Source organism: Bidens hawaiensis, unplaced genomic scaffold (assembly GCF_021521415.1).
Source record: "Bidens hawaiensis isolate Kalapana, Puna unplaced genomic scaffold, B.hawaiensis_p1.1 tig00015702_1, whole genome shotgun sequence".
Taxonomy (NCBI): Eukaryota; Viridiplantae; Streptophyta; class Magnoliopsida; order Asterales; family Asteraceae; genus Bidens; species Bidens hawaiensis.
Window position 1 is genome coordinate 415,907 of NW_027492401.1, and position 21,989 is coordinate 437,895.

At 40.4% G+C, this 21,989-nt stretch overlaps 2 protein-coding genes and 1 long non-coding RNA gene across 3 annotated transcripts; 2 read left to right on the top strand and 1 right to left on the bottom strand.

The window, feature by feature from the left end:
• Positions 1 to 2,968: 2,968 nt before the first annotated feature.
• On the top strand, positions 2,969 to 13,395 carry LOC143549588 (uncharacterized). The gene is made up of 3 exons (XR_013138159.1): positions 2,969 to 3,244; positions 3,940 to 4,102; positions 13,089 to 13,395. It is a non-coding gene; the product is annotated as an uncharacterized LOC143549588 (long non-coding RNA).
• A 65-nt stretch (positions 13,396 to 13,460) lies between these two features.
• LOC143549587 (uncharacterized) lies at positions 13,461 to 15,270 on the top strand. Its single transcript, XM_077040464.1, has 4 exons — positions 13,461 to 13,542; positions 14,152 to 14,242; positions 14,324 to 14,403; positions 14,531 to 15,270. Exons 1-4 carry the CDS (start codon positions 13,483 to 13,485, stop codon positions 14,747 to 14,749), a joined length of 450 nt encoding a protein of 149 aa, XP_076896579.1. The 5' UTR covers positions 13,461 to 13,482; the 3' UTR covers positions 14,750 to 15,270.
• Positions 15,271 to 19,550: 4,280 nt separating this feature from the next.
• On the bottom strand, positions 19,551 to 21,313 carry LOC143549608 (putative aquaporin PIP2-2). The gene is made up of 4 exons (XM_077040478.1): positions 20,844 to 21,313; positions 20,428 to 20,723; positions 19,872 to 20,012; positions 19,551 to 19,779 (listed from the first exon to the last, which is right to left on the bottom strand). Exons 1-4 carry the CDS (start codon positions 21,160 to 21,162, stop codon positions 19,666 to 19,668), a joined length of 870 nt encoding a protein of 289 aa, XP_076896593.1. The 5' UTR covers positions 21,163 to 21,313; the 3' UTR covers positions 19,551 to 19,665.
• Between the last annotated feature and the right edge of the window lie 676 nt (positions 21,314 to 21,989).

Here is a 21,989-nt window from a genome sequence, read left to right on the forward strand (position 1 = left end):
TCCAAACTTTTTTTTTAATTTAAATAAATGTTAAGTAACTCTAGAGTTAGGGTTCGAATCTTAATGATCTATGAATAGAAAAGACGATATGATTGTAAAAATCAGTTAACGGAAAATTTTAACTGACCGTTAAATATTAGAGCAATATGCAAGGAATTTTTGTGCATTCTGCCATGTGCTAGTCTTTTGATTCTATATATATAGTCTTAACAAAAACCCCTAGACTTTGCCCTATAGATGTTCCCTTTAATTACTTTTCAAATATTTAAGTGGAGTCTTATAATATAAGCTTGCCCAAAATAAACTAAAATTCCCATTTGATATTAAACAATTGCGTGTTAAAACATTTAATATGTACTTTCGAAATATGATTCATAAGTTTTACACATGTTTTTTTTTTCTAATTTAACTTAAAAAGTTATAAAACAATATAAAATTCTAAATTCAGAGAATTTGAAAAGAGAAAGTGTTGTCTACTGTTGTTTGGTACAAATACATGAGTTTCTAGCATATGTCCATGATTACATGACCTAATAAATTGGCGAATATCAAAATGACTTATATGGTTTCGTGATTAATGAACCTAATATATATACCAAACCCGTATTTCAAAAAACAACAAACTATGTTACTTACCAAATAAATGAAAGAAAGTTAAAGTGGCCCATTTGTGCATGAGGGTACACATTGGATTTCATTAACTTAGTTAAACACATATTGAATATAACATGAAATCTGAAAATAATGTTTTTTAAATACATATAAATGAATTTTGGCACATATAAACGATTATATGGCATTCATATAGATTATATATTATTATATAGTAATGAAATACGAAAAATAAATTTGCATATCATCATAAATGTCTTGAAATGTATTATTACAACCAACTTTTTAGAAAATAAGTTAACTACACGATAAATCACAACTCACAAATAACAAATGTGTAAATACAGTTCTAATAGTGCACATATAAGAAACAGAGACAAAAAATAGCTTCGTGAATTTTATTACTGTGAAACGTACACTACAGTTTGATTATTTTTGTGACCTTTCTCTCTATATAAATATTTTGTTATCGATAATAAAATAATAAAATAATAAAACATAAAAAGAAACATGAAATGCCGATGATACTAGAGCATGAACAGAATTTGTATTACGCGTCCGCCTCTGTTTAATTAATATTTTTAATAAAGTTCAGGACTTTATAAAATGTATAATATTAAACATAAAAATTTTATTAGAATTATTGTAAAAGGTGGTGCTAATTGAGAATGTTAGAATAATTTTAAAATGATTGATTACAAAGTTTGTAAGTGTTAATACGCGAAGTTATATAATTTTATTATATTTTTAAGTTTATAAGAGCATAAAAGTGGAGATGGTCTTGTATTTATATTAATACACACTTGCTCCTGTTTCAAAACACTCCCTCTCTTTCTCTCATTAAATTTTCTAGGTGCCCCAAAAAGATCAAAACCCTTTTCAAATTGTTGCATGAAATCATGAATTTTCAAGAAACTCAAGGCATTAAATCTGCAGGTGATCATTCAAGTTCTTCCCAAACCGAAGAGCTTGCATTCCCCATTCGAACGGTTGGTGTTCATTTCTTTCACCATATTTCTTAAGTTTGTGTCTTCCATTTCAATCTGCTTTTAGGCTGGATGCAATTTTATGATATTTTAGATGTTTAAGTATTAGGTATGTTGATGATCAGGATCAAATCATATTTTGAATAATAGATAATTATATTATTGAAAAACAGATATAATTATCTAGTAATGAATCTTTAAATATTAAAAAATTTGTACTTTAGAAATATAATTTGATGAAATTATTGTATTCCCGTCGCAGAGTTAATACAGGTTTTGGTTAACTCAGCTGAGAAGGTGAGAAATTATCACATGGACCTTATTTTGCAGCTGATAATATTATTTTTTTCAATATTATTCTTATGCTATGTGACCATGTGAGGCTACAAGGGAAACTAAGGGTGTTTAGACATTATACTGATGGTCAAACATAGTCAAATGTTATTTGAATTGAACTATATATTTTTCTGGTGACACAGGAATATGAACTGTAAATGTTTCCATTATTCAGCTTTGATTCTTTCGCATAAATCAAAATTACTTCGTCACGAGACTCACGCCTTATACGTGCAGTCTGCAAAAGTGGTTTCTTTTTGATAATTCTAAAATTTTTCCTATAATAAATATGAACTTTTTGAAGCATATATAGCTTCTGTTTCAAAATTTGTACTAATGATATTTCTTGACCACTTTTGATGACTTTCTTATGAAGCATATGTTCACAGGAACAAAGTAATCTCGCTTTTAGATTATATATAGCCGTGTTTAATCAAAGCCATATGATTAAAACTTTAATGTTCTCTAAATTAGTGGCATGTGTTGTGAGACAATAAATTTTAAATAAAAGGCGCCTTATCTTTTATAAGCATCACATAAGCTTGCAGATGCTTTTGTTAGTGCAGAATATTTTGATTACATTTTCTTGGGTCAAAACCTCTACCAATGTATGTTACTTTTATTAGTTGCCAATGATGAGTGGAAACTTTATTCTTCCAAAGCTTATAAAATTTAAAGATTCTCAAAACCAGTTTTGGGTCCCACGATCATATCTCAAGAATATAAATCATGGGACCCACAAAATGTAAACGGATGGTCAAAACATTTAAAGAAAAAGGCAACAACCTTATTTTTTCGTAACTTATATAATTTAAAGATTTTTGAGACCATTTATGGGTCCCATGATCATATCTCGTGGATATAAATGAGACCCACGAATGGTCAAAACATTTAAAGGGCGATGACTTTATTCTTGAGACCATTTGTTCATTTAAATTGCATCAAGTGTTCAATCAAAATCTTTAAAGATCATTACTTTCTTATTTGTCTTTCTTCGGGATGAAATTCAAATAAAAATGCCTCCAACACCTCTACCAGCGCCTCGGTTTCACAAGAAAACAAACGTGGCAGCATCACCCGAAACTTGTTCATCAAGAAACACATCTTTAAAGAAAAAACTATTACCAAAACTGACTTTTAAGAACAAAAATACAATTTCATATGTAATAATTCCAGCAGCCTCTCGTTTCATCCCACAAGAGAAACCGTCTATTACAAGATCATGGTCACTTACAAAAATGTTTACAAAGATGGCAACACCGCCCCGGCCTTTTACCATGAGAAAATCAGGCAGTTCTGTTAACTTGCAAGTGAGTTGATTGGATTTTGGCACGTTACTCCATGTTATTGATACAAAATTTTTTTTGCTATACGCGTCTAGTGGGCTGGGTATGGGATGAAAACGGGTTCAGGTGGAAATAAGCCATTTTTTAGTACCGTCTTAAACGGGCCAGGTCTGGTGGGCTGGCCCACGAACGTTTGTTTGTCCACTTCTTGATAAATAATTTGCAGGTTTCATCTAAACAGGTTCGGGTCAGATTTGGGTCAGACTGGCAAACTTGTTTACCCAACGGGTCGTTTCCGTTTAACCCATCCATTTGTTTTTTTAAAATATGTTTTATATAAGAACGTAAATTATTTGGGTAAAAAAAAATTTTTTTGCCGGGTTTTTAAATTTAAAATAAATTGGCTTAGCTTGAACCTAATTGATTACATGAATAAAAATATTTAACTTTATAATATTAAACTTTAATATGAAAAAATAAGTTAAATGATTTTTTTTTTCGGGTTCATGTGTGTGGCACGACCGTCGGGTTGGTGTCGTCTTCGGGTCGACTCGTCAACCCAACCCACGAGAACAAACCAAATCTTTTGATAAAAAAGATTTAGGAGGTTAAAACTTAAAAGCATTAAATTTAGACTTTGAACGACTTTCAACCCATTTCACTCTTGACATTTCAAAATTTTCATGGTATGAAATTGTTAAATGCTTGATCTTTTATAGACTAAAGTCCAAGATGATATCCCCCGATCTCAATCTGTCCCGATCCTCAATGAAAACACACGTATGAAGCGAACAGATTCCTTTTTCCGTTTAATCCCAACAGCTTCACATGCGAAAGATGTTGATGTCGTGACACCAGCCCGTATTCCTACAAATGATGATGGTAATAATATTAAAAAAATAAAACATTAAAAATGTTAAATCTTTATACCCTTTACATATCTTTGATGATCTGAAGAGGTAGGTCCCAGCAGAGCCCAGTTGGACCCGCAAGACTCACCTTGAAGAGGAACGTCTGCGCAAAAACCAACTGGATCCGCAGGACCAACCATGCTCAGAGACGTGACGTCCTTACGCGCAGTACGCAAGCTGGTCCCGCAGGAAATGCCTCCCAATGGTGAAGGACTCCGCCTGTCCCCGCAGCCTCGGATACAAGCCATCAGGGAAGGCCACCCGCGCAGCAAGGCTACACGCACAAGGCACTTAACTCTCAATCACTCAGTGTCACCTGAAGGAATGAGCGAAGCCGGGAACAATCCCGCACAAGGGCGGGAGGGGGAATACTCCCGCCCAAATAAGCCAGTCCGTACGATATAGAAAGATCTTCTGTACTGTACCTGACGAGGTATGGGAAAAAGATCTGACTAAAGATACGACAGCTTATGGACAACAGTACGGGGAGCAGCATGCTCCTACACTGTATGTCACTATTAGCCGCTGCCTACTCACCAACTACTGCCAGACCACGTGCGTAGCCGGCAGTTGGTGGAAAAGGAATAGTATACAGCAGGCCTGGTCGCTATTAGCCGCTGCCTACCCACCAACTACCAGCAGGGCATGTGCGTAGGCTACTGTTGGTTGAACAGGAACACTGTTGCAGCCGGCCACACCTCCTTGGAAACCTACCTTCGGCTATAAATACCACAAATGGTATGACCATCTCATCTTATCATATCATCATCATATTATACCTGATATCTGCTCTAGCAATCTCTTAATATACTTTTATATTTAAAGAGCAATCTAGTCTGATTCTCACGCCGGAGGGTGGTCACAAGGAGGAACCCCCCCCCCCTTCTCAGTGACAAGCTCACGGTGTCTGTTTTGCAGGTTATCAGAAGAACCATCTTCTCAGGGTCTAACCCCTCGTGGGAAACATCTATCTAACCCCCAGGTTACCAGTAATCTGTCCGGGGTTCCCTTAGTGTTTCTTCATTGGCGCCATCCGTGCATAAAGCTAGAACTACATCTTTCTCCAGTTTTTCAAACTTCCAAGATGGTTAAAGAAACTCCGGTAACCACAACCCCAGCTACTGGGGGGAATACCGGCAACACAGTATTTACAAACACTACCCCGGTTACCCAAGCTGGGGAAAGTGCAGTAAATAATCGCTCACTGGGATTCACCGATACCCAGTTTGAGAAACGAAGACTCCCCCGCCAAACTCTCGATGAAGTTAAGGCATGGGCGGAGGCACGACAAAAGGAATTCCAGGCTGAGTTGGACGAACGCTTGCGTTCCGTACAACAGGCCGACGAATTCGATTACTTGGAGGATGACTCGGAGGAATCCGACGCGAACCCTCGCCACAGGGCAAAAGGGAAGCGTAAGGAAACGGACTCCCAACCAAGAAGGCATTTTGGACAAGCCTTCAAACCAAAAAGCACAGGAGGAAGTCCACGTGACTTCTCCAAAACATTCAGACCAAACGTTGCAAATGCGGGAACGTCCAAATTTGCAAGGGACATTGCGGAAGCAATCGCCCCAAAAAGTGCCAAACAAATGTCAAGCATAGGCACAAATGATGGTATCTCTGACCCCGATGATCATTTGAACAGATTCATAGCGGGGGCAACCGTCAGTAGTTGGACGGAACCTACGTGGTGTTACATGTTCCAAATGACGCTTGTGGGGGCTGCTAGAGCGTGGTTCGATCGTCTACCGGTCAACCACATCTACGACTGGGCTGACTTCCAACAGAAGTTTAGCCAACACTTCAGCCAGCAAAGAAAGTATACTGAGGAGCAATGGACAATCCTCAAGTGCATTCGAGAAAAAGATGAATCTTTGCTGGACTTCATCACTCGCTTCAACTCGAAGAAGCTAGGTCTGGGTAATATCAGCGAAGATCTTGTTCGCGCTGCCTTTATCCAGGGCGCGAACGACCCAGAGCTCATCCGCACCTTAACGGGTAAAGATGGCATGCCATCCACATGGGATGCCATCATGACAGCAGCTAAACGCTTTGCGGAAACGGAAAAGCAACTGGGTAGAGATCTCCCACAGAGCACAAACCTCTACACCCAGAAAACAAGGGAAGAGAACGTCCTTACCGCCCGATTAAACAAAAAGCGGAAGCTAGGCATTTGGCAGTCAAGGGTAAACTTTGACACCTCATCCGGCTTGCAGCATCGGTTAGGCGGAAGGGATAACGTACAGTCCAACAAGAACTCCAGATGGACGCCGCTCACCAAAAGCGTCACCGAGATATTCGCCACCGAGGAGCTCCCATGGCCAAAGCCTCAAATAATCCGACATCGCCACAATGTTGATCGGAGCAAGTACTGTGACTTTCACAGGACAAAAGGCCATAACACCGAAGAATGCATAGACGTGAAGGACATGGTCGAAGCATTCGTCAGAGATGGGACGCTCGCGCACCTCGTGGCACAATGAACGCTGAGCAGGCTGATGCGTGTAGAACCCCAGCTGGGAAAAACACGAATAAAATTCCAGCTTCAATGTGGAGACTACATGCTGCGTAAAGAACGAGATCCCGAACCAGGTGCGTATCGGCTCGATGGCACTCCCATCCCAACAACATGGAAGGGAGCTCATTTACACAGTTTGCATGTAAATCAATTCCAAATTTGTAAAGAAAAGGCCAAGAGCCACTTCTAATGGAAACGATTCTCCTTAAAACATTGACGCTGATTATTTTACATTTTTATGAACTATCAACACGGATATGCCGGTTTTCACCGCATAAATACGTGGAAAGTCGTTGCGTGGGGAAGGCGGCAAAGCCCGCATAAACCCAAAAAATGACAAACCTTCACGCAGGTCAGTTGAAGGGGAAAAGTTCAGTTATCCCATTAAATGAAAGTGCCGGTCTATCCGCATGAATCATGAGAGGAAACTAAACACTAACCTATCAACAACCGCGCGTCGAACGGTTAATTTATTCAACACTAATATGCCGGTTTTCACCGCATAATTACGTGAAGAGACGTTGGCTGGGGAAGGCGGCAAAACCCGCATAAACCCAAAAAACGACAAACCTTCACGCAGGTCAGTTGAAGGGGAAAAGTTCAGTTATCCCATTAAATGAAAGTGCCGGTCTATCCGCATGAATCATGAAAGGGAACTGAACACTAACCTATCGACAACCGCGCGTCGAACGGTCCAAAACAAAATTTCTAACAAAAGGATAAGGAAAACCTATACGCAGGTCAGATGGTAAAGTTGAGCCATCCTACTACGTGCAAGTGACGGTCCTACCCGCACAATCACGGAAGAGGAAGCAAAACTTCACACCTATCTACCACGTTCAAAGGTTAACTTATCCTCAAAAGATAAAGAAAACCTACACGCAGGTCAGATGGTAAAGTTTAGCCATCCTACTACGTGCAAGTGACGGTCCTACCCGCACAATCACGGAAGAGGAAGCAAAACTTCACACCTATCTACCACGTTCAAAGGTTAACTTATTCTAAAACACTTGGAAAATTGCTAATTTAAACTAAAGTATGCAAGTCATACAACGTTTACAAAGCTAGGAACCCAACGAAAGTAGCGGTCTTACCCGCAAAAAGATTTATATTTCACAATGGTTGATTACAAGAATGGCCGGGTAACTACCCGCCTACAAGAAAATAAATCTATACAAGCTAAATCTATCCTAGCAGCGGGAAGGGATCTTCAGGATCAGGCTTCAGGGCCACTTCCACTTGGACCAGCCCCATCAGTAGAGCGTGGCAGTTCAAGGAAAGCTTTGAGGATAGCTAGCCCATCATCAGCAGCAGCAACTTCGTTTACCTTCTCCACCACCGGATGCGGGAAGGCGGCGTATTGATTTACTGCTTGGTCATATATAGCTTCAGTATCCACATTGTACAAAGGGAAGTTGGAAGGCGGGACGCCTTTCTCAACGAACCCTAGACCAAGCAGGAAGCCGGCCCGTTCCCCATCCTCGTGAGAAGCGTTGAGGGCTGCGCTCATAGCATCGTCGTAAGATGTCTCTGAGAAGACCCGATGCACAACCTACAAAGAAAAATACAAGTGTCAAAACCTTTTCTATTTGCAAAGAAAAGCGTAAAGACATGACAACTTACCTAAGACAACGCTTCTCGAAGAAGCCATTCCTTGGCACCCAGAGCTTCTTGGAGGGCAGCTTGAGCTTCGTTACGGGCGCGTTCGGCTTCATTCTTGTTGAGGTTGGCAAGCAACACTTCTTTAGCCGCAGCCTCTTCGACGCCCTTTAGCTTCCGCTCAGTATGGTCAAGCACCCCCCTCTGGTCCAAGATCTCCTGGAGCTTTTTGGCGTCTTCCATCGCCAAGGCATCATGAGCCTGCTGGAGAGCCTCTAATTTGGCTTTAAGTTCTTCATTCTCCACGCGCAGAGGCTCAGCAACAGCTTCAGCCTTGGTGGCCCTCTCGGTTGCGTTCCTCGCAGTTTCCTTAGCCAGCCGAAGCTGTTCATTAACAGCTTGGGCAGCCTTGGAACGGGCCTCGAGTCGTGCCTGAACTTCAACCTCAAGGGCCTTGAAGGCCTTCTCCTTTTCCGCAGCAATAGCGGAAAGCCTTTGGTTCTCCTCCCGGATGGCCCGCGCCTGAGCAACTTCTTTAAGGCGAGCTGCTTTTAACTTGTCGTTTTCACGACAAAGCAGCTCGACGCGCGGCTGCATCCGAGCTAGGAGAACCCGAAGCTCATTGGTTAGCCTACCCATCTGGTAGCTAGCTATGGCTTCCCCCAACGCACCACTAGGAGCAGCGTGACGAGCCCATTCCACGCACTCCACAGGGGTGCGAAGGGTTGTTCCTCGGCGAATGTTCCATCGTGGAACATACACTTCATTGGAGTCCGACACTGCAAAAAACAAAAAGCAGTAAGGAAAAGATGATAAAAAATATATGTAAAAAAAAGGGCCAAAGGAACCCTACGCACCTGTAGGGTCAATAACAGGCCGATAGCCGCCGAACCCATCACCTGAACCCAAAGGAAATCCATCCAAGAGGTCAGGCAGATGGGAAGGTGGCAAAGATTGGCGGGAAGCCCCACGCGTACCTGATGGACCGGCCGTCGTTGCCGATGGCGGGGGCATGGTAGCAGCTGCCGTGGTCGCCGCCGCGGTCGCTGCCGCAGAATCCGCAGCAATAGTAACCGCCGGCTCGGTAAATGATGCTGTAAAAATCGCATTCACAGCCGGCGGTGACGTCATTTCGGCTGGAACAGTCGGCTCAAAGGAGTGAGCAACTGATCCAGCGGAAGCAGGCGCAGGCGCCTGGGTCGACGCCTCAGGTAGGCTGACCAAGCCTACCGTCATTGGCGGAGAGGTACTACTCGGCCCTTCACCCTGGAATGCGCCAACATCCACGCATGCGTAAAGAAGAAAAGTGTTAAAGACTAAGGATTAAGCTATGAAGATAAAAGCTAAAGGAAACCTGTACTTACGGGTTTTCTTGAGCCTGAAAGTACGGATGGGCGGGGATGAACCCGATGGAGCCGGCCTCTTCACGCCGGTCACCGTTGTCATTCTGGGCTCTTCGGTGACAGTTGTCACAGCCTCAGGAATGGTGATCTTGTCACCACCGGGATTCCCCGCCACCTCTTCGCTCTCGGTCTCTGAATCAGACCGAGGCGCTGGATCGGCAGTGGAGGCCTTCTCCTTCCCCTTCCCGCCGGCAGCCTTCTTCTTCCGCACCAACGGAGGACCATCTGCGGATTCCTCATCAGAACATACGATTAGAGGAATTCCAGCAGAGGTTTCAACATTGAGGGGTCGAGGGTCGAAGAGCGCCTTACCTGGCCGACGGGCGCTGAGGATCTCATGGCCTAGCGGATAGACCTCCACGAACCGATCCGCCGTTTGTTCTAGGATGGGCAACTCGTTCTCATCGAGAGCGCGAGTACCCATCCGTGCGGGACCGTCAGCCTCCCGCGGGTTCAGGAGCGACTGCAAATCGTTCCCCTCTGAAATAAACAGGAAAGAAGTTAGAAGAAATTCAAAATCAACAAAAGGGAAAAAAGCATACCGTAAGGAACAGAGTTCGAACCGTATTCGAGGACGATCGGAATCTTGCGCGCATCAGCCTCCTTCCACACCCGGCTCATCCCCAACATCACCATCCCGGACTCCGGAAACCGGTAAACCGGAGATTGGACCCGAGATATCTTCGCAAACCATTCCGCCTCCTGGTAGCTGGAGGCGTGAAGGCTGGGAAGTGCCTGTCCGTTCTTGAATTTCATGGCAATGGGGATGGCGCGGGCGGATATGAAGAAGAACTCCCTCTTCCACGCGCGAAGACTGCTCTCGGTCGCACAGATCTTTAAACCCTTAATCCGGGTTGTCAACGTGTACCACCCCTGGATGCACCTCCAAGTATAGAAGGTCATCAGGCGGTCAACATAGGGCTCAACGCCCAGTATCCGGCACACCCACTCAAAATGGCGAATCTTGGCGATCGCCATGGGGTGCAACTCGGTCAAATGAACACCGTGCCTCTCAAGGACACGGTAAACAAACTTTGTCAATGGGAACCTAAGATTCCCATAAACAAAGAATGCTGCATAAACCCCGATCTTGCCTCTGGGGGCATCGTACACGGTCTGATGGGGTTCAGGAAACTCAGGCTCGAGAGACTCGAGCATGAACTTCCTGACAACATACCGGTACAGATCGCCGGGCAGAGCACACTGGCACTCGCCAGCAGTACTCTTGTCATCAGCTGTAGACTCGTGATCACGTGAAGACATCTTGCAGAAAGAAGAAAACGATTTCGGGAAAATGCTGGCCTGAAAAGGTGAGTATTTGCCGGAAATCGCTAAGAAGATGAAGAGAAGAGTGAAAGTGTGGATTACAAAGAACCCTCTCCCCCTTTATATACTAATCGCAATTAATGCGATGAATTTAATGCGGAGGAGAGAGAAATCGAAGGTGCAATGAAACTATGACACGTGGCAAAAAGAAAGCTGGCAACAGCTGTTGACAGGACGCGTACCATTAATTTCGCGGCCACGCGCCCGAAAAATAGCGCCCACGCGCCTGATAAAGCGTCTGGAATGACCATGTACTGTCACGTCACCATAACTTCCTGCACGTCCTGACACAGTCAGAAGAAACCGTCGCACGACGTTTCAGAGGTTTGGACTGTTCTTATCCTTTCACCAACCTTTCGAATTTCAAAATTCAAAATTCAAAAATATTAAAAAGTAAGCGGGAAAATACCCCTTACCTTGGCGAACAAGTAACCGTAAGACGGATGCGGGTACAGTGTTAAGGCAAAACCCTTCACATACCTAGCACCCGCAGGGAATTGAAGCCAAGTATACCTCGGCAACCAAGTAACTATAAGACGGGTGCGGGTACAGTGTAAAGGCAAAATCCTTCACATACCTAGCACCCGCAGGGAATTGACGCCAGGAATACCTTGGAAGTAAAGTAACTGTAAGACGAGCGCAGGTATAGTGTTAAGGCAAAACCCTTCACATACCTAACGCTCCGCTGGGAATTGAAACCAAGAAGGATCTTCTGGGCAATGCTTGCGGAAACGGAAATAACATCCCCGCATAACGGGAACGTCGAGAACTACGTTGTTTGAAGCTCCAGGATGGAATTGGTGGTTTTAACATAATTGATCACTATGTTCAAAACTACCAAAACCTCACGGAGAATCCACACAAGTGGGACTCAACGCTCCTGACTTGCGAGGAGGTTACAGCCTACCCGCATCATACCCAAAGACCAAGCAGGAAACTCGGGCATTTCTGCAAGTGACAAGGACTTCCGCAGGAGGAATCCCCATGGAAAACCTTAAAAAACACCTTTTCAAAAAACCCTTTGCTCAAGTCCAAAAGTTCACCTCACTTTATTAAACACTCATGAGAAGAACATTGGACTGGGAGGACTTGAAGAGGTAGGTCCCAGCAGAGCCCAGTTGGACCCGCAAGACTCACCTTGAAGAGGAACGTCTGCGCAAAAACCAACTGGATCCGCAGGACCAACCATGCTCAGAGACGTGACGTCCTTACGCGCAGTACGCAAGCTGGTCCCGCAGGAAATGCCTCCCAATGGTGAAGGACTCCGCCTGTCCCCGCAGCCTCGGATACAAGCCATCAGGGAAGGCCACCCGCGCAGCAAGGCTACACGCACAAGGCACTTAACTCTCAATCACTCAGTGTCACCTGAAGGAATGAGCGAAGCCGGGAACAATCCCGCACAAGGGCGGGAGGGGGAATACTCCCGCCCAAATAAGCCAGTCCGTACGATATAGGAAGATCTTCTGTACTGTACCTGACGAGGTATGGGAAAAAGATCTGACTAAAGATACGACAGCTTATGGACAACAGTACGGGGAGCAGCATGCTCCTACACTGTATGTCACTATTAGCCGCTGCCTACTCACCAACTACTGCCAGACCACGTGCGTAGCCGGCAGTTGGTGGAAAAGGAATAGTATACAGCAGGCCTGGTCGCTATTAGCCGCTGCCTACCCACCAACTACCAGCAGGGCATGTGCGTAGGCTACTGTTGGTTGAACAGGAACACTGTTGCAGCCGGCCACACCTCCTTGGAAACCTACCTTCGGCTATAAATACCACAAATGGTATGACCATCTCATCTTATCATATCATCATCATATTATACCTGATATCTGCTCTAGCAATCTCTTAATATACTTTTATATTTAAAGAGCAATCTAGTCTGATTCTCACGCCGGAGGGTGGTCACAAGGAGGAACCCCCCCCCCCCCCTTCTCAGTGACAAGCTCACGGTGTCTGTTTTGCAGGTTATCAGAAGAACCATCTTCTCAGGGTCTAACCCCTCGTGGGAAACATCTATCTAACCCCCAGGTTACCAGTAATCTGTCCAGGGTTCCCTTAGTGTTTCTTCATGATCCGTGACAAAACCGTTTAATATCTATGAAGCTAACGGTGACGATATAGCAGAAGATGAGGCGGTTTGTAGAATATGTTATATTGAATTATGTGAAGGTGGAGAAACCTTAAAGATGAAATGTAGTTGCAAAGGTGAACTTGCATTAGCCCATAAAGAATGTGCCATAAAATGGTTTAACATAAAAGGTAACAAAACATGTGATGTGTGTCAACAAGATGTTCAAAATTTACCTGTCACACTTCTAAGAGTTCAAAAACATGTTATCACCTGCGATGATCGTCCAACTGCGTCTGATGACCACCATATTGAAGTCAACGCGTACAGGCAAGTTTCAAACCTTTTTCACATGTGAAATTGAGTTTAGGATCTATTATCGGTTTTTATTTGAATTTTGGCAGTGATATTTATAGGGTGTGGCAAGAAATGCCGGTTCTTGTTATTGTTAGCGTACTTGCATACTTTTGCTTTCTTGAGCAGCTTTTGGTAAAAATTTGTGTGGATTTTTATGGGTGTTCTGGAGCATGAAATTTTGTTCGTTTTGAACGAATTTCAGTGTTTTAAAAACCGGTTGAACCTGTTAAACCGGATTTTATACAGCTGACCGGTATTTTTGGCCGGTTTGCTAGAACATCGTACCGGCAGTTTTTGTCTAAAATACCGGTTTTTACCGGCAAATCGGTTTTATGTCCGAAAATTTTTTGATATTTGCGGCCTATATTTTTTCAAAATTACTTTTAACCCAACAATTAACATTCAAATGTGTAAACTTTCTACTATTTTTTTAAAAAATTGAGTGCTTTTGCATTATTTTTTTAATATGGATTAACTTTTTGATTATTTTTTGTTATGATTACATTTACTTTTAAGTTATTTTTTGATTGGAGTTACATTTATAGGAAATTATAAGGTAAACTATTCAACCAGTTGAACCTTCCGGTATAACCCGGTTCAACCGGTTATACCATTTTTTAGCTCAATCCGATATAAGTAAAATACCGGTTATTAAAGCACTGACAAATTTGGTTCCCAAACACACATGTTTTTCATTAGATTTATGATTATTTTGTTTTGATAAGTTGTGTTATTGTGAAGTTTGGGAAGATGGGTTTAGGTTCAGTTGCTCTATCTATTCCATTTTCTTGTGTGTTAGGAGTTCTCTCGTCCATGACTACCTCTGCAATGGGTAAGCTTTCTTCTTCAAATAATAACATTGACATCTCATATTACTAATGTACATATGACTATATCATGTTATAATGTACAGTTAAAAGAAGATTTGTCTGGCTATATGCATTGGTCCAGTTCTCACTCGTAGTTGTTTTCGCACATTTCTTTTACTCAGTGGTAAGGCGAATCGTTATATTTATGTTAGTATTTAAACAAATGACTCGTAAAAATATATAATGACATGTCTAAATATTATATATGTTTCACATACATGGACATACTATGTGTGACAAATTGTGTGCAGGTTAATGTCCAACCAATTTTATCGATTTTTCTCACAATGCTTGTGGGTTGCGGGGTTGCAGTATGTGGTAGATTAATCGTCGTGGAAGTATTGAGGCTAAGAAGTTGGTGGTGTAGCAGATTAAATCAACGTCGTGATTCTTCAGTTGTTGAAACTCCAACATCATCTCTGTCATTATCAGTATCACTAGCGTTCAACACTCCACCGCCTCCATTCTAGTTGTCTGTCCTATATAGCTTCTTCAGATTTTTTTTTCTCAATAGTTTTATATGATGTTATTAATAAGATGTATTTTAATTTTGTTAATAATCTTTTATGTTATTAATAAAGGTAACAGACACTTATGTTAGTTACTTTCATCATTAACATTTTATGTTAAAACAAAGTGTTTAATTACCTATTAATGCTTCTATTTTCTTTCTTTCATAGTTTGTTATGCTGTGCATATGGTATTTCAAATACTGCATTAGTATTTAAATCTTGAGGAAAACCCAAGACCATCTGCAACGGAGGGGCTCACGGACGTCTTCTCTCTCAAACACTTCATAGTTCCCCACTTCCCCACCCTACATGACTCCTCTCTCCCCGTTTTTTAGGATCTAGACATATTCATAAACTCTCCCCTCTTCACACTTTCTCTTCACGGGCATTCCAACGCTTGCTCGTCCCGTGGGCCCTCCACATCGGCCACGTGCCTCCAAAGGTTGTGCAATTGGACATGGTTTAAACATCTTAAACCATCACTCTAATACAAACTAGTCTATGAGAAACTTTTTTGTCGTTTTTAAAACGCAAACTCATACACTTTCTAATCTTAGTACTAAATGTGCACATTTTTATTCATCACAGGACTTAAGCCCTCCTCTTGTTAGGGACGCATTTTTGTTCAACACAAGACTTAACCCTTCCCAAGAACATATCATTTACTTTATCATAATACAACTAAAACTACTATTAACAAGTAATCTAGCATAATCACATAATCATGAAATGATTACACCAAATTACACAACGTAGGTTTACCATAGCATAAAACTTCTTCAAAAGCATTTGTTTAACATAAAGAATATGTGTTTAGATGTATGTTTTCATTTTAAAACTTCTACAAATTAAAGCTTTACTTTCAACTATTAGGATTGAACTTAGGTCAGGAGAAGTTGGTAAGTGTTACGGTCTTTTAAGAGAGACACCCTTTACACTAAACTAACCCCGCTCAGAAAGGAAAGAAAAAAAAGCCACGTTAACGGCCATTGATGATAATAAATCGTACGATTTTATGTAAGGATGAGCTCGGTACCATACCGATACTGGTACTGAAAATACCGATCTCGAAAATCACATATTCTTGGTACCGGTACTGAAATATTCGGTTCGGTACTGGTATTGAAGGTAAAAATTCGGTAAATACCGGTACCGTACCGATCCCGAAACTCAAAACTTTGATATTGATTCGATATGATACCAATCGGTATCGGTACCAAATTTGCTCATCCTTATTTAATACACGTCAAATAAATCAATCAAAAAGCATGAAACAATTAACCAAAAATATTATTATTATTATTATTTGTTATTGAGATGATAATCAACTAATCAAATTCCACCATTACCAAACAATATAACTAACTCTTAACTAATTTTGCAATGAATCTGTAAAACTGTATGATATGATACTTTCAATCTGTAGATCTAGACCTTAATGTAAACAATCAAATTCAAAAACTCATCTAGAAGAACTCCAATCGAGCCGACTGACTGTACTGTGCTCGCCGGATATTCCGTTGCCGTTTCCGGTACAAAACTCCGGCGAATATCACACAACTCACGGCGGCGATCAATCCAAACGTAACACCTACCTTCTTCCCGGTGCTCATACCTCCGGCCGACGATTTCTTCGGTTCTTCACTCTTCACTTCGGCTGATACATCACTAACCGTAGTCGGCGCCGGTGCCGGAGAAGGCGAATGTTCGTCTAGTGTTTTTGAATCTGTCAGATCTGACGGCGGAGGAGCAGGCGGAGATCCGGTCAACGGAGGAGGTGATGAAATTGAGTCGTCGGAACCGGAAAACGGAGATGATAACGGTGACGGTGACGGTGACGGAGAATATTCCGGCGGATGTGAAACGGAAACGGTGAGAGTGAGGAGGAGTGTGAAGGAGATGACGTGGAGGAGTGTGTTGACTGGCATTGTTGATAATGTGTGAAGACTGATTGATTGGAGTTTATTTTGTTATGGAGGATTTGAAGATCTGTAATTGAATTAAAGAGATGATTGAATGAATCGCCGTCGATTTGGGAGGCAGCTAGCTTAGCGTAAAGATGACTGAATTTCCGGCGTTGACTCTTTTACCTTGACTTTTTTATTCTTTATTTATTTTTCTCAAAATTATTGTTATTTGATTAAATGGCTTTTGTTTGAGCACCTTCTTTGTTAAACCTTGGTATCGATCGTGTTGTAGAACTTATTAGGCGTTTGTCACACAACAGTTTAGGAATTAATGATTATTGTTTCATTTATTTTTTTTATAAAAATATGAAAGAGATTATTTTATTGGTTGTAACAAGATCGGGTCCGTCTAGTCTAGTACCTAAAGGGATTCTACACCCTTTGGCGGCCTCTTCTTTGAATAGTGTAGTGATATAATGTTTAAAATTAGGGTGGGATGGCAAGGAGTGACGCCCTACATCTCCATTATGTATGATCTTAAACTGGTTACGAGTGCTAGAGGCTTGGGTGTAGGGCCAACTAGTTTTCTAATCAATCATTATTTAACTAACAATTATTATTTGAAAGAAAACAATATATATATAATTGTGTTATTAGTTAAATCATTAAGGTTCTTTTAGGGAAACTGGAAAAGTACAGTGAGAGTCTTCATGTCACTTTTGAACTTTTTAGTTTTTTTTTTCAATGGCCAGCTTTTATTAGTCATCAAAAAAAGACTAGCAAGCAACTAGCCTTCACCAAAAAAACAAACACCAAAACACCTATATTGTCCATCTAATGACACTAAGAGACATAATATATTAAAACGAAAAACTACACCACTCGTCCAATTTAATCCTACCATTTTCTTATTATTTTATCATAAGAAAGAGTCATAGGTTTATGTTTTAATCATAATCATTGTTGATGCTAACTTTCTAGTTTCTATTAGTTTAACAAAACATCAAAATACTATTTTAACTCTATATAAAAGAATATCAAAAATTCTGACATGACACTCTCTGATTTGGGTTGGGTTGCAAATGAAAGTAAAATTTTAGATTTGATTAGTATATAGTATATACATGTGAAAGAAAAAAAATTAATTTTTTTTTATTGATATTTGGTTGAGTTGGATCGTGATAATGATCATTTTGGTGCATTGATTAAATTATGTTACTTGGAATTTAAGTTATACTTAAATGAGATAAACCATACTTAAGGGGGGTGTATGCGTGTAGCTATGTAGGTGAAAGATTACTTCCGACGTAAAATTTGATTGTGGTGGGCTATTTTTTACTAGTTGCCAATTGAAAACTTAAACTTAGACGACCTTTTGGACAGCCACATAATAAAGCTTGGAAATCCATTATAAAAGTAATATATAAATATATTATTATTCAAAGAAGTCATAATCATTTAAACACTACCCATAACCCACCTAATACCATATGTAGTCATAAAGCTCCACTACCAGGGGTTATGCGTTACATGGCGCCCAGTCAGAGTTATGGTTTTTTACAAAACCAGGCTGTGGTCATAAAGCTCCACTACCTGGGGTTATGCGCCACGTGGCGCCCAGTCACTATTAATTTTTTTTTTATTTTTTATTAAAATAATCAAATAATAATAATATTTATTTGATATGCTTTTATACACATGTTTGTTTGATATGCTCAAAATCCAATCTTATCTTCATTTTCTTTACCTATTCGGCTATTCACTTGATTAACTTTACCAACTCATCTTCAAAACAAACTAACTCTTTACCAACTCATCTTCAAAACAAACTAACTCTTGACTAAAACAAACTAACATCTTCAAAACAAGATCCTCCGTCAACGGGTCACACTCTTCCACTATTTAAACCCACACACTTCCACCCCCAAATTCAAACCCAAACACACTCTCACTCTCACACACAAAACCCTAATTCCTCTGTTCTTCAAATTCATCACAATCCATTCAAAACACACTTCTAATTCACTCAATTACACTCAATGTTTTCTTCCAATTGCTCAATTTCACCCCCAATTTGGTCCAATTAAGTCGTCCCCCGGCTGTAACTGAAGCTCCGGCGAGTTTTCCGGTGACCGAGTAAATCAACCATCGCCGGAAAAGTCGCCGTCAATGGCTACACCAGCACCTCCTTCTCCTCCTCCATAACTAACTAACGGCTCTTTTTTTGATATTTGCGCCATTCCTGCGCGTTTTGTATACAAAGCACCAAAAAAAAATTTAACATAACGCAGGGGGGCGGTGTACCCCCCACGTTTTCACCCACAACGCAGGCCACAACGTGACCATTACACATGTTCTAAACATGACAAGAAAAAATAAATGATGTTTCTAGTTGTCACTTAAACTATATCATTATACGTGTGATATGTATAATAGTATAATAAGGGGTGTGACATGTGGTAGTTAAAGTTCTATTAGTAAAATTTGACCTTTTTAATAGGCTAATAAGAGAAGATAAAGCGAGTTCTAATTGTTTAAAGACTATGATTAGAATACAATTAATGAATATATACATATTAATTTCTAATTAAATAAGATAAACTAATTATTTGTAAGTGATTAAGAGTTAAGACACCCATTTTTTATTTTGATTTAAAGCGATTAAGAGTTAAGACACCCATCTTTTATCAAATGTTTAAATTGAACCGGATCGATACTTTATCTAACCGTTGATTATGTCCGGTTTCTTTGTCATAACAACTATGTATATAAATGTGGTTCGGTTTTTAAAACATTAACAAGCCCAAAAATCAAATTTAGGAAAGAAAAAAAATGAACATTTGCATTTGACACATTAAACATGACAGCAAAGAGAGAAAACACAATTACATGTCACACCATCTTTTTTCAAAGATATATCTACAAGGCAAATAACAACTGCCAAGGATGAACATATATCTTTCAAGCTTAAGCATTGCTTCTGAATGAGCCAAGTGCTTTAATCGCGCCGGCTCTCAGTACAAACTGGTGGTAGACAGCGGCGGCGAAGGCTCCGATGAATGGACCCACCCAAAATATCCACTGCAACATATAAACCAAATAAATCAAATGAACAAAAAAGTTGCTATAAAAATGTATATGTAAATAACTACTAGGATAAGGAAAATGCATACTTGATCATCCCAAGCCTTTTCTTTGTTGTAAATCACCGCTGCGCCGAGACTTCTAGCAGGGTTGATGCCAGTGCCAGTGATCGGAATAGTGGCTAAGTGAACCATGAATACCGCAAACCCTATAGGCAGTGGTGCCAATACCTTCATGTTTTCAAATGTGTAAAGTAAAATATTAGCATGAGTTTTGATGTAATATATATGAAGAGAAAGGGGGCGTTTGAGATTCTTTACTTTACTGCCTTACAACTTTTTCCGTAAGTTAATAAGCTGCACATTTGTAACTTATTAACATATCCATAAATTAATACCAAACACCTTTTAACCTTTTTAAAAATTAATAAGTCAGAAGTTGCTTAAAATAAGCAATCCCTAACAACAAATCAAGGACCACGAGTTATTGTGCACGCACAATAAGGTTTATTTTTCTCAAACCGTTCAAAATAGGTTCAGGTTAAAACTAGTTTTGATTTGGTCAACAAAAGTTAAGACCAGTATTTTAACTTCCTCTTTACAAAAAGTCAGTTTTCTAGTAGCGTGACATGATCAAAGAGCTTACCGGAACATGGGAGTCTCGTGCACTTCTCTTGGGATCAGTAGCTGAGAACACGGTGTAAACAAGAACAAAGGTGCCAATAATCTCAGCACCGAGTCCGGTCCCCTTGTTGTAACCATCCGCCAACTCGTTAGCACCACCACCATACCGGTTGTAGTATGAGCTTTGAAAAGCCTTCACCAAACCAACACCACAAATGGCACCCAAACATTGCGCTATCATGTACCCGACCGCCCTTATCAACGAGACCTTTCTAGCCAAAAATAACCCGAATGTCACTGCCGGGTTAATGTGTCCTCCTGGCTCATTTTAGCAAACACCCGTTAGTTAATATAGTTTAAATAGTCTAAAAAGTAAAATTCAAAATGAAAAAATTAAAAACAAAATATATTAGTTAGAGTTTATTGTTATATTATTACCAGAGATACCAGCGGTACAGTAAACGAGGATAAAAATCATGCCACCAAAGGCCCACGCGATACCAAGGATGCCAACACCGCCACATTGGTCAGTGTTCAAACTCGGGTCGGTTTGGCTTTTGTAACCAATAACGGTCAAAACAGTGACATAGAGAAAAAGGAGGGTGGCAACGAACTCAGCTATGAGTGCACGGTAGAACGACCATTTGGTGAGCTCTTCACCGTCAAATAAGGGGGCGGGTGGCTGGTCGTGGTAGTCCTTGGCGGCGTATTCACTGCTGCCGCCATGGTGCTCCGCCACTTCTATATCTTTAGTCATGGCTTTGTTGGTCGGGAGTGGTATTATGTGATTAATGTTTTGTGAGTCGAGTGTGGTGTTTGTGTTGTGGCCGTGGCTATTTATGCACAATGATTAAGAGTTTAAGGCTACATTATTGAAGGCTTGACATGTATTTGTCATTATTAAAATTAGACTACAGTTTCTAAACCCTTGCAAAAAATATTTCATTCATTTCTTTACAAGTGTGCGTATAAACAAACTTTATTTCTTATGGTATTCTTTGAAACTATTCGGTTATTCTTTGAAACATTTTAACCGTGGAATATGTAAATAACATATCAAAAATAAGTATTTGAATATTAATTATCAAATAAAAAGTTAAAATGTGTCAAATGAATGCTTATTTATAACTTGGGTCTTTCCTTAGAGGTATAATTTTTTTTATTAATTCTATTACATTCCAATGGATACTTTTACTCGTGAATCATAAATTGGCTAGAAAGTTTTCAACAAGGAGAACATAATAATAGTATACACAATGCATATGTTACGAAGTTGAACGAAGACGGCATTTGTCATAGACAATTATCCGTCATGTTAATGACCTTTAGGAAGAGGGGTTGATCTCTTGTTATAACCTCTATTATTATTATTATTATTATTATTTGCTTAATTTACCTTGGTTTTGTTTTTGTTAATCTATAATGAAATGTTACCTAAAACTTACTAGTATCATATTGTTTAATTTATTATTTATATACTGCTATTTTTCCTATTTCATATCATTTTATTTACTTATTTATTTTTACTTGTTTATCTACTCACTTTCAAGTTTGGGGTCTCGTTGGAAACAACTTATCTAACCT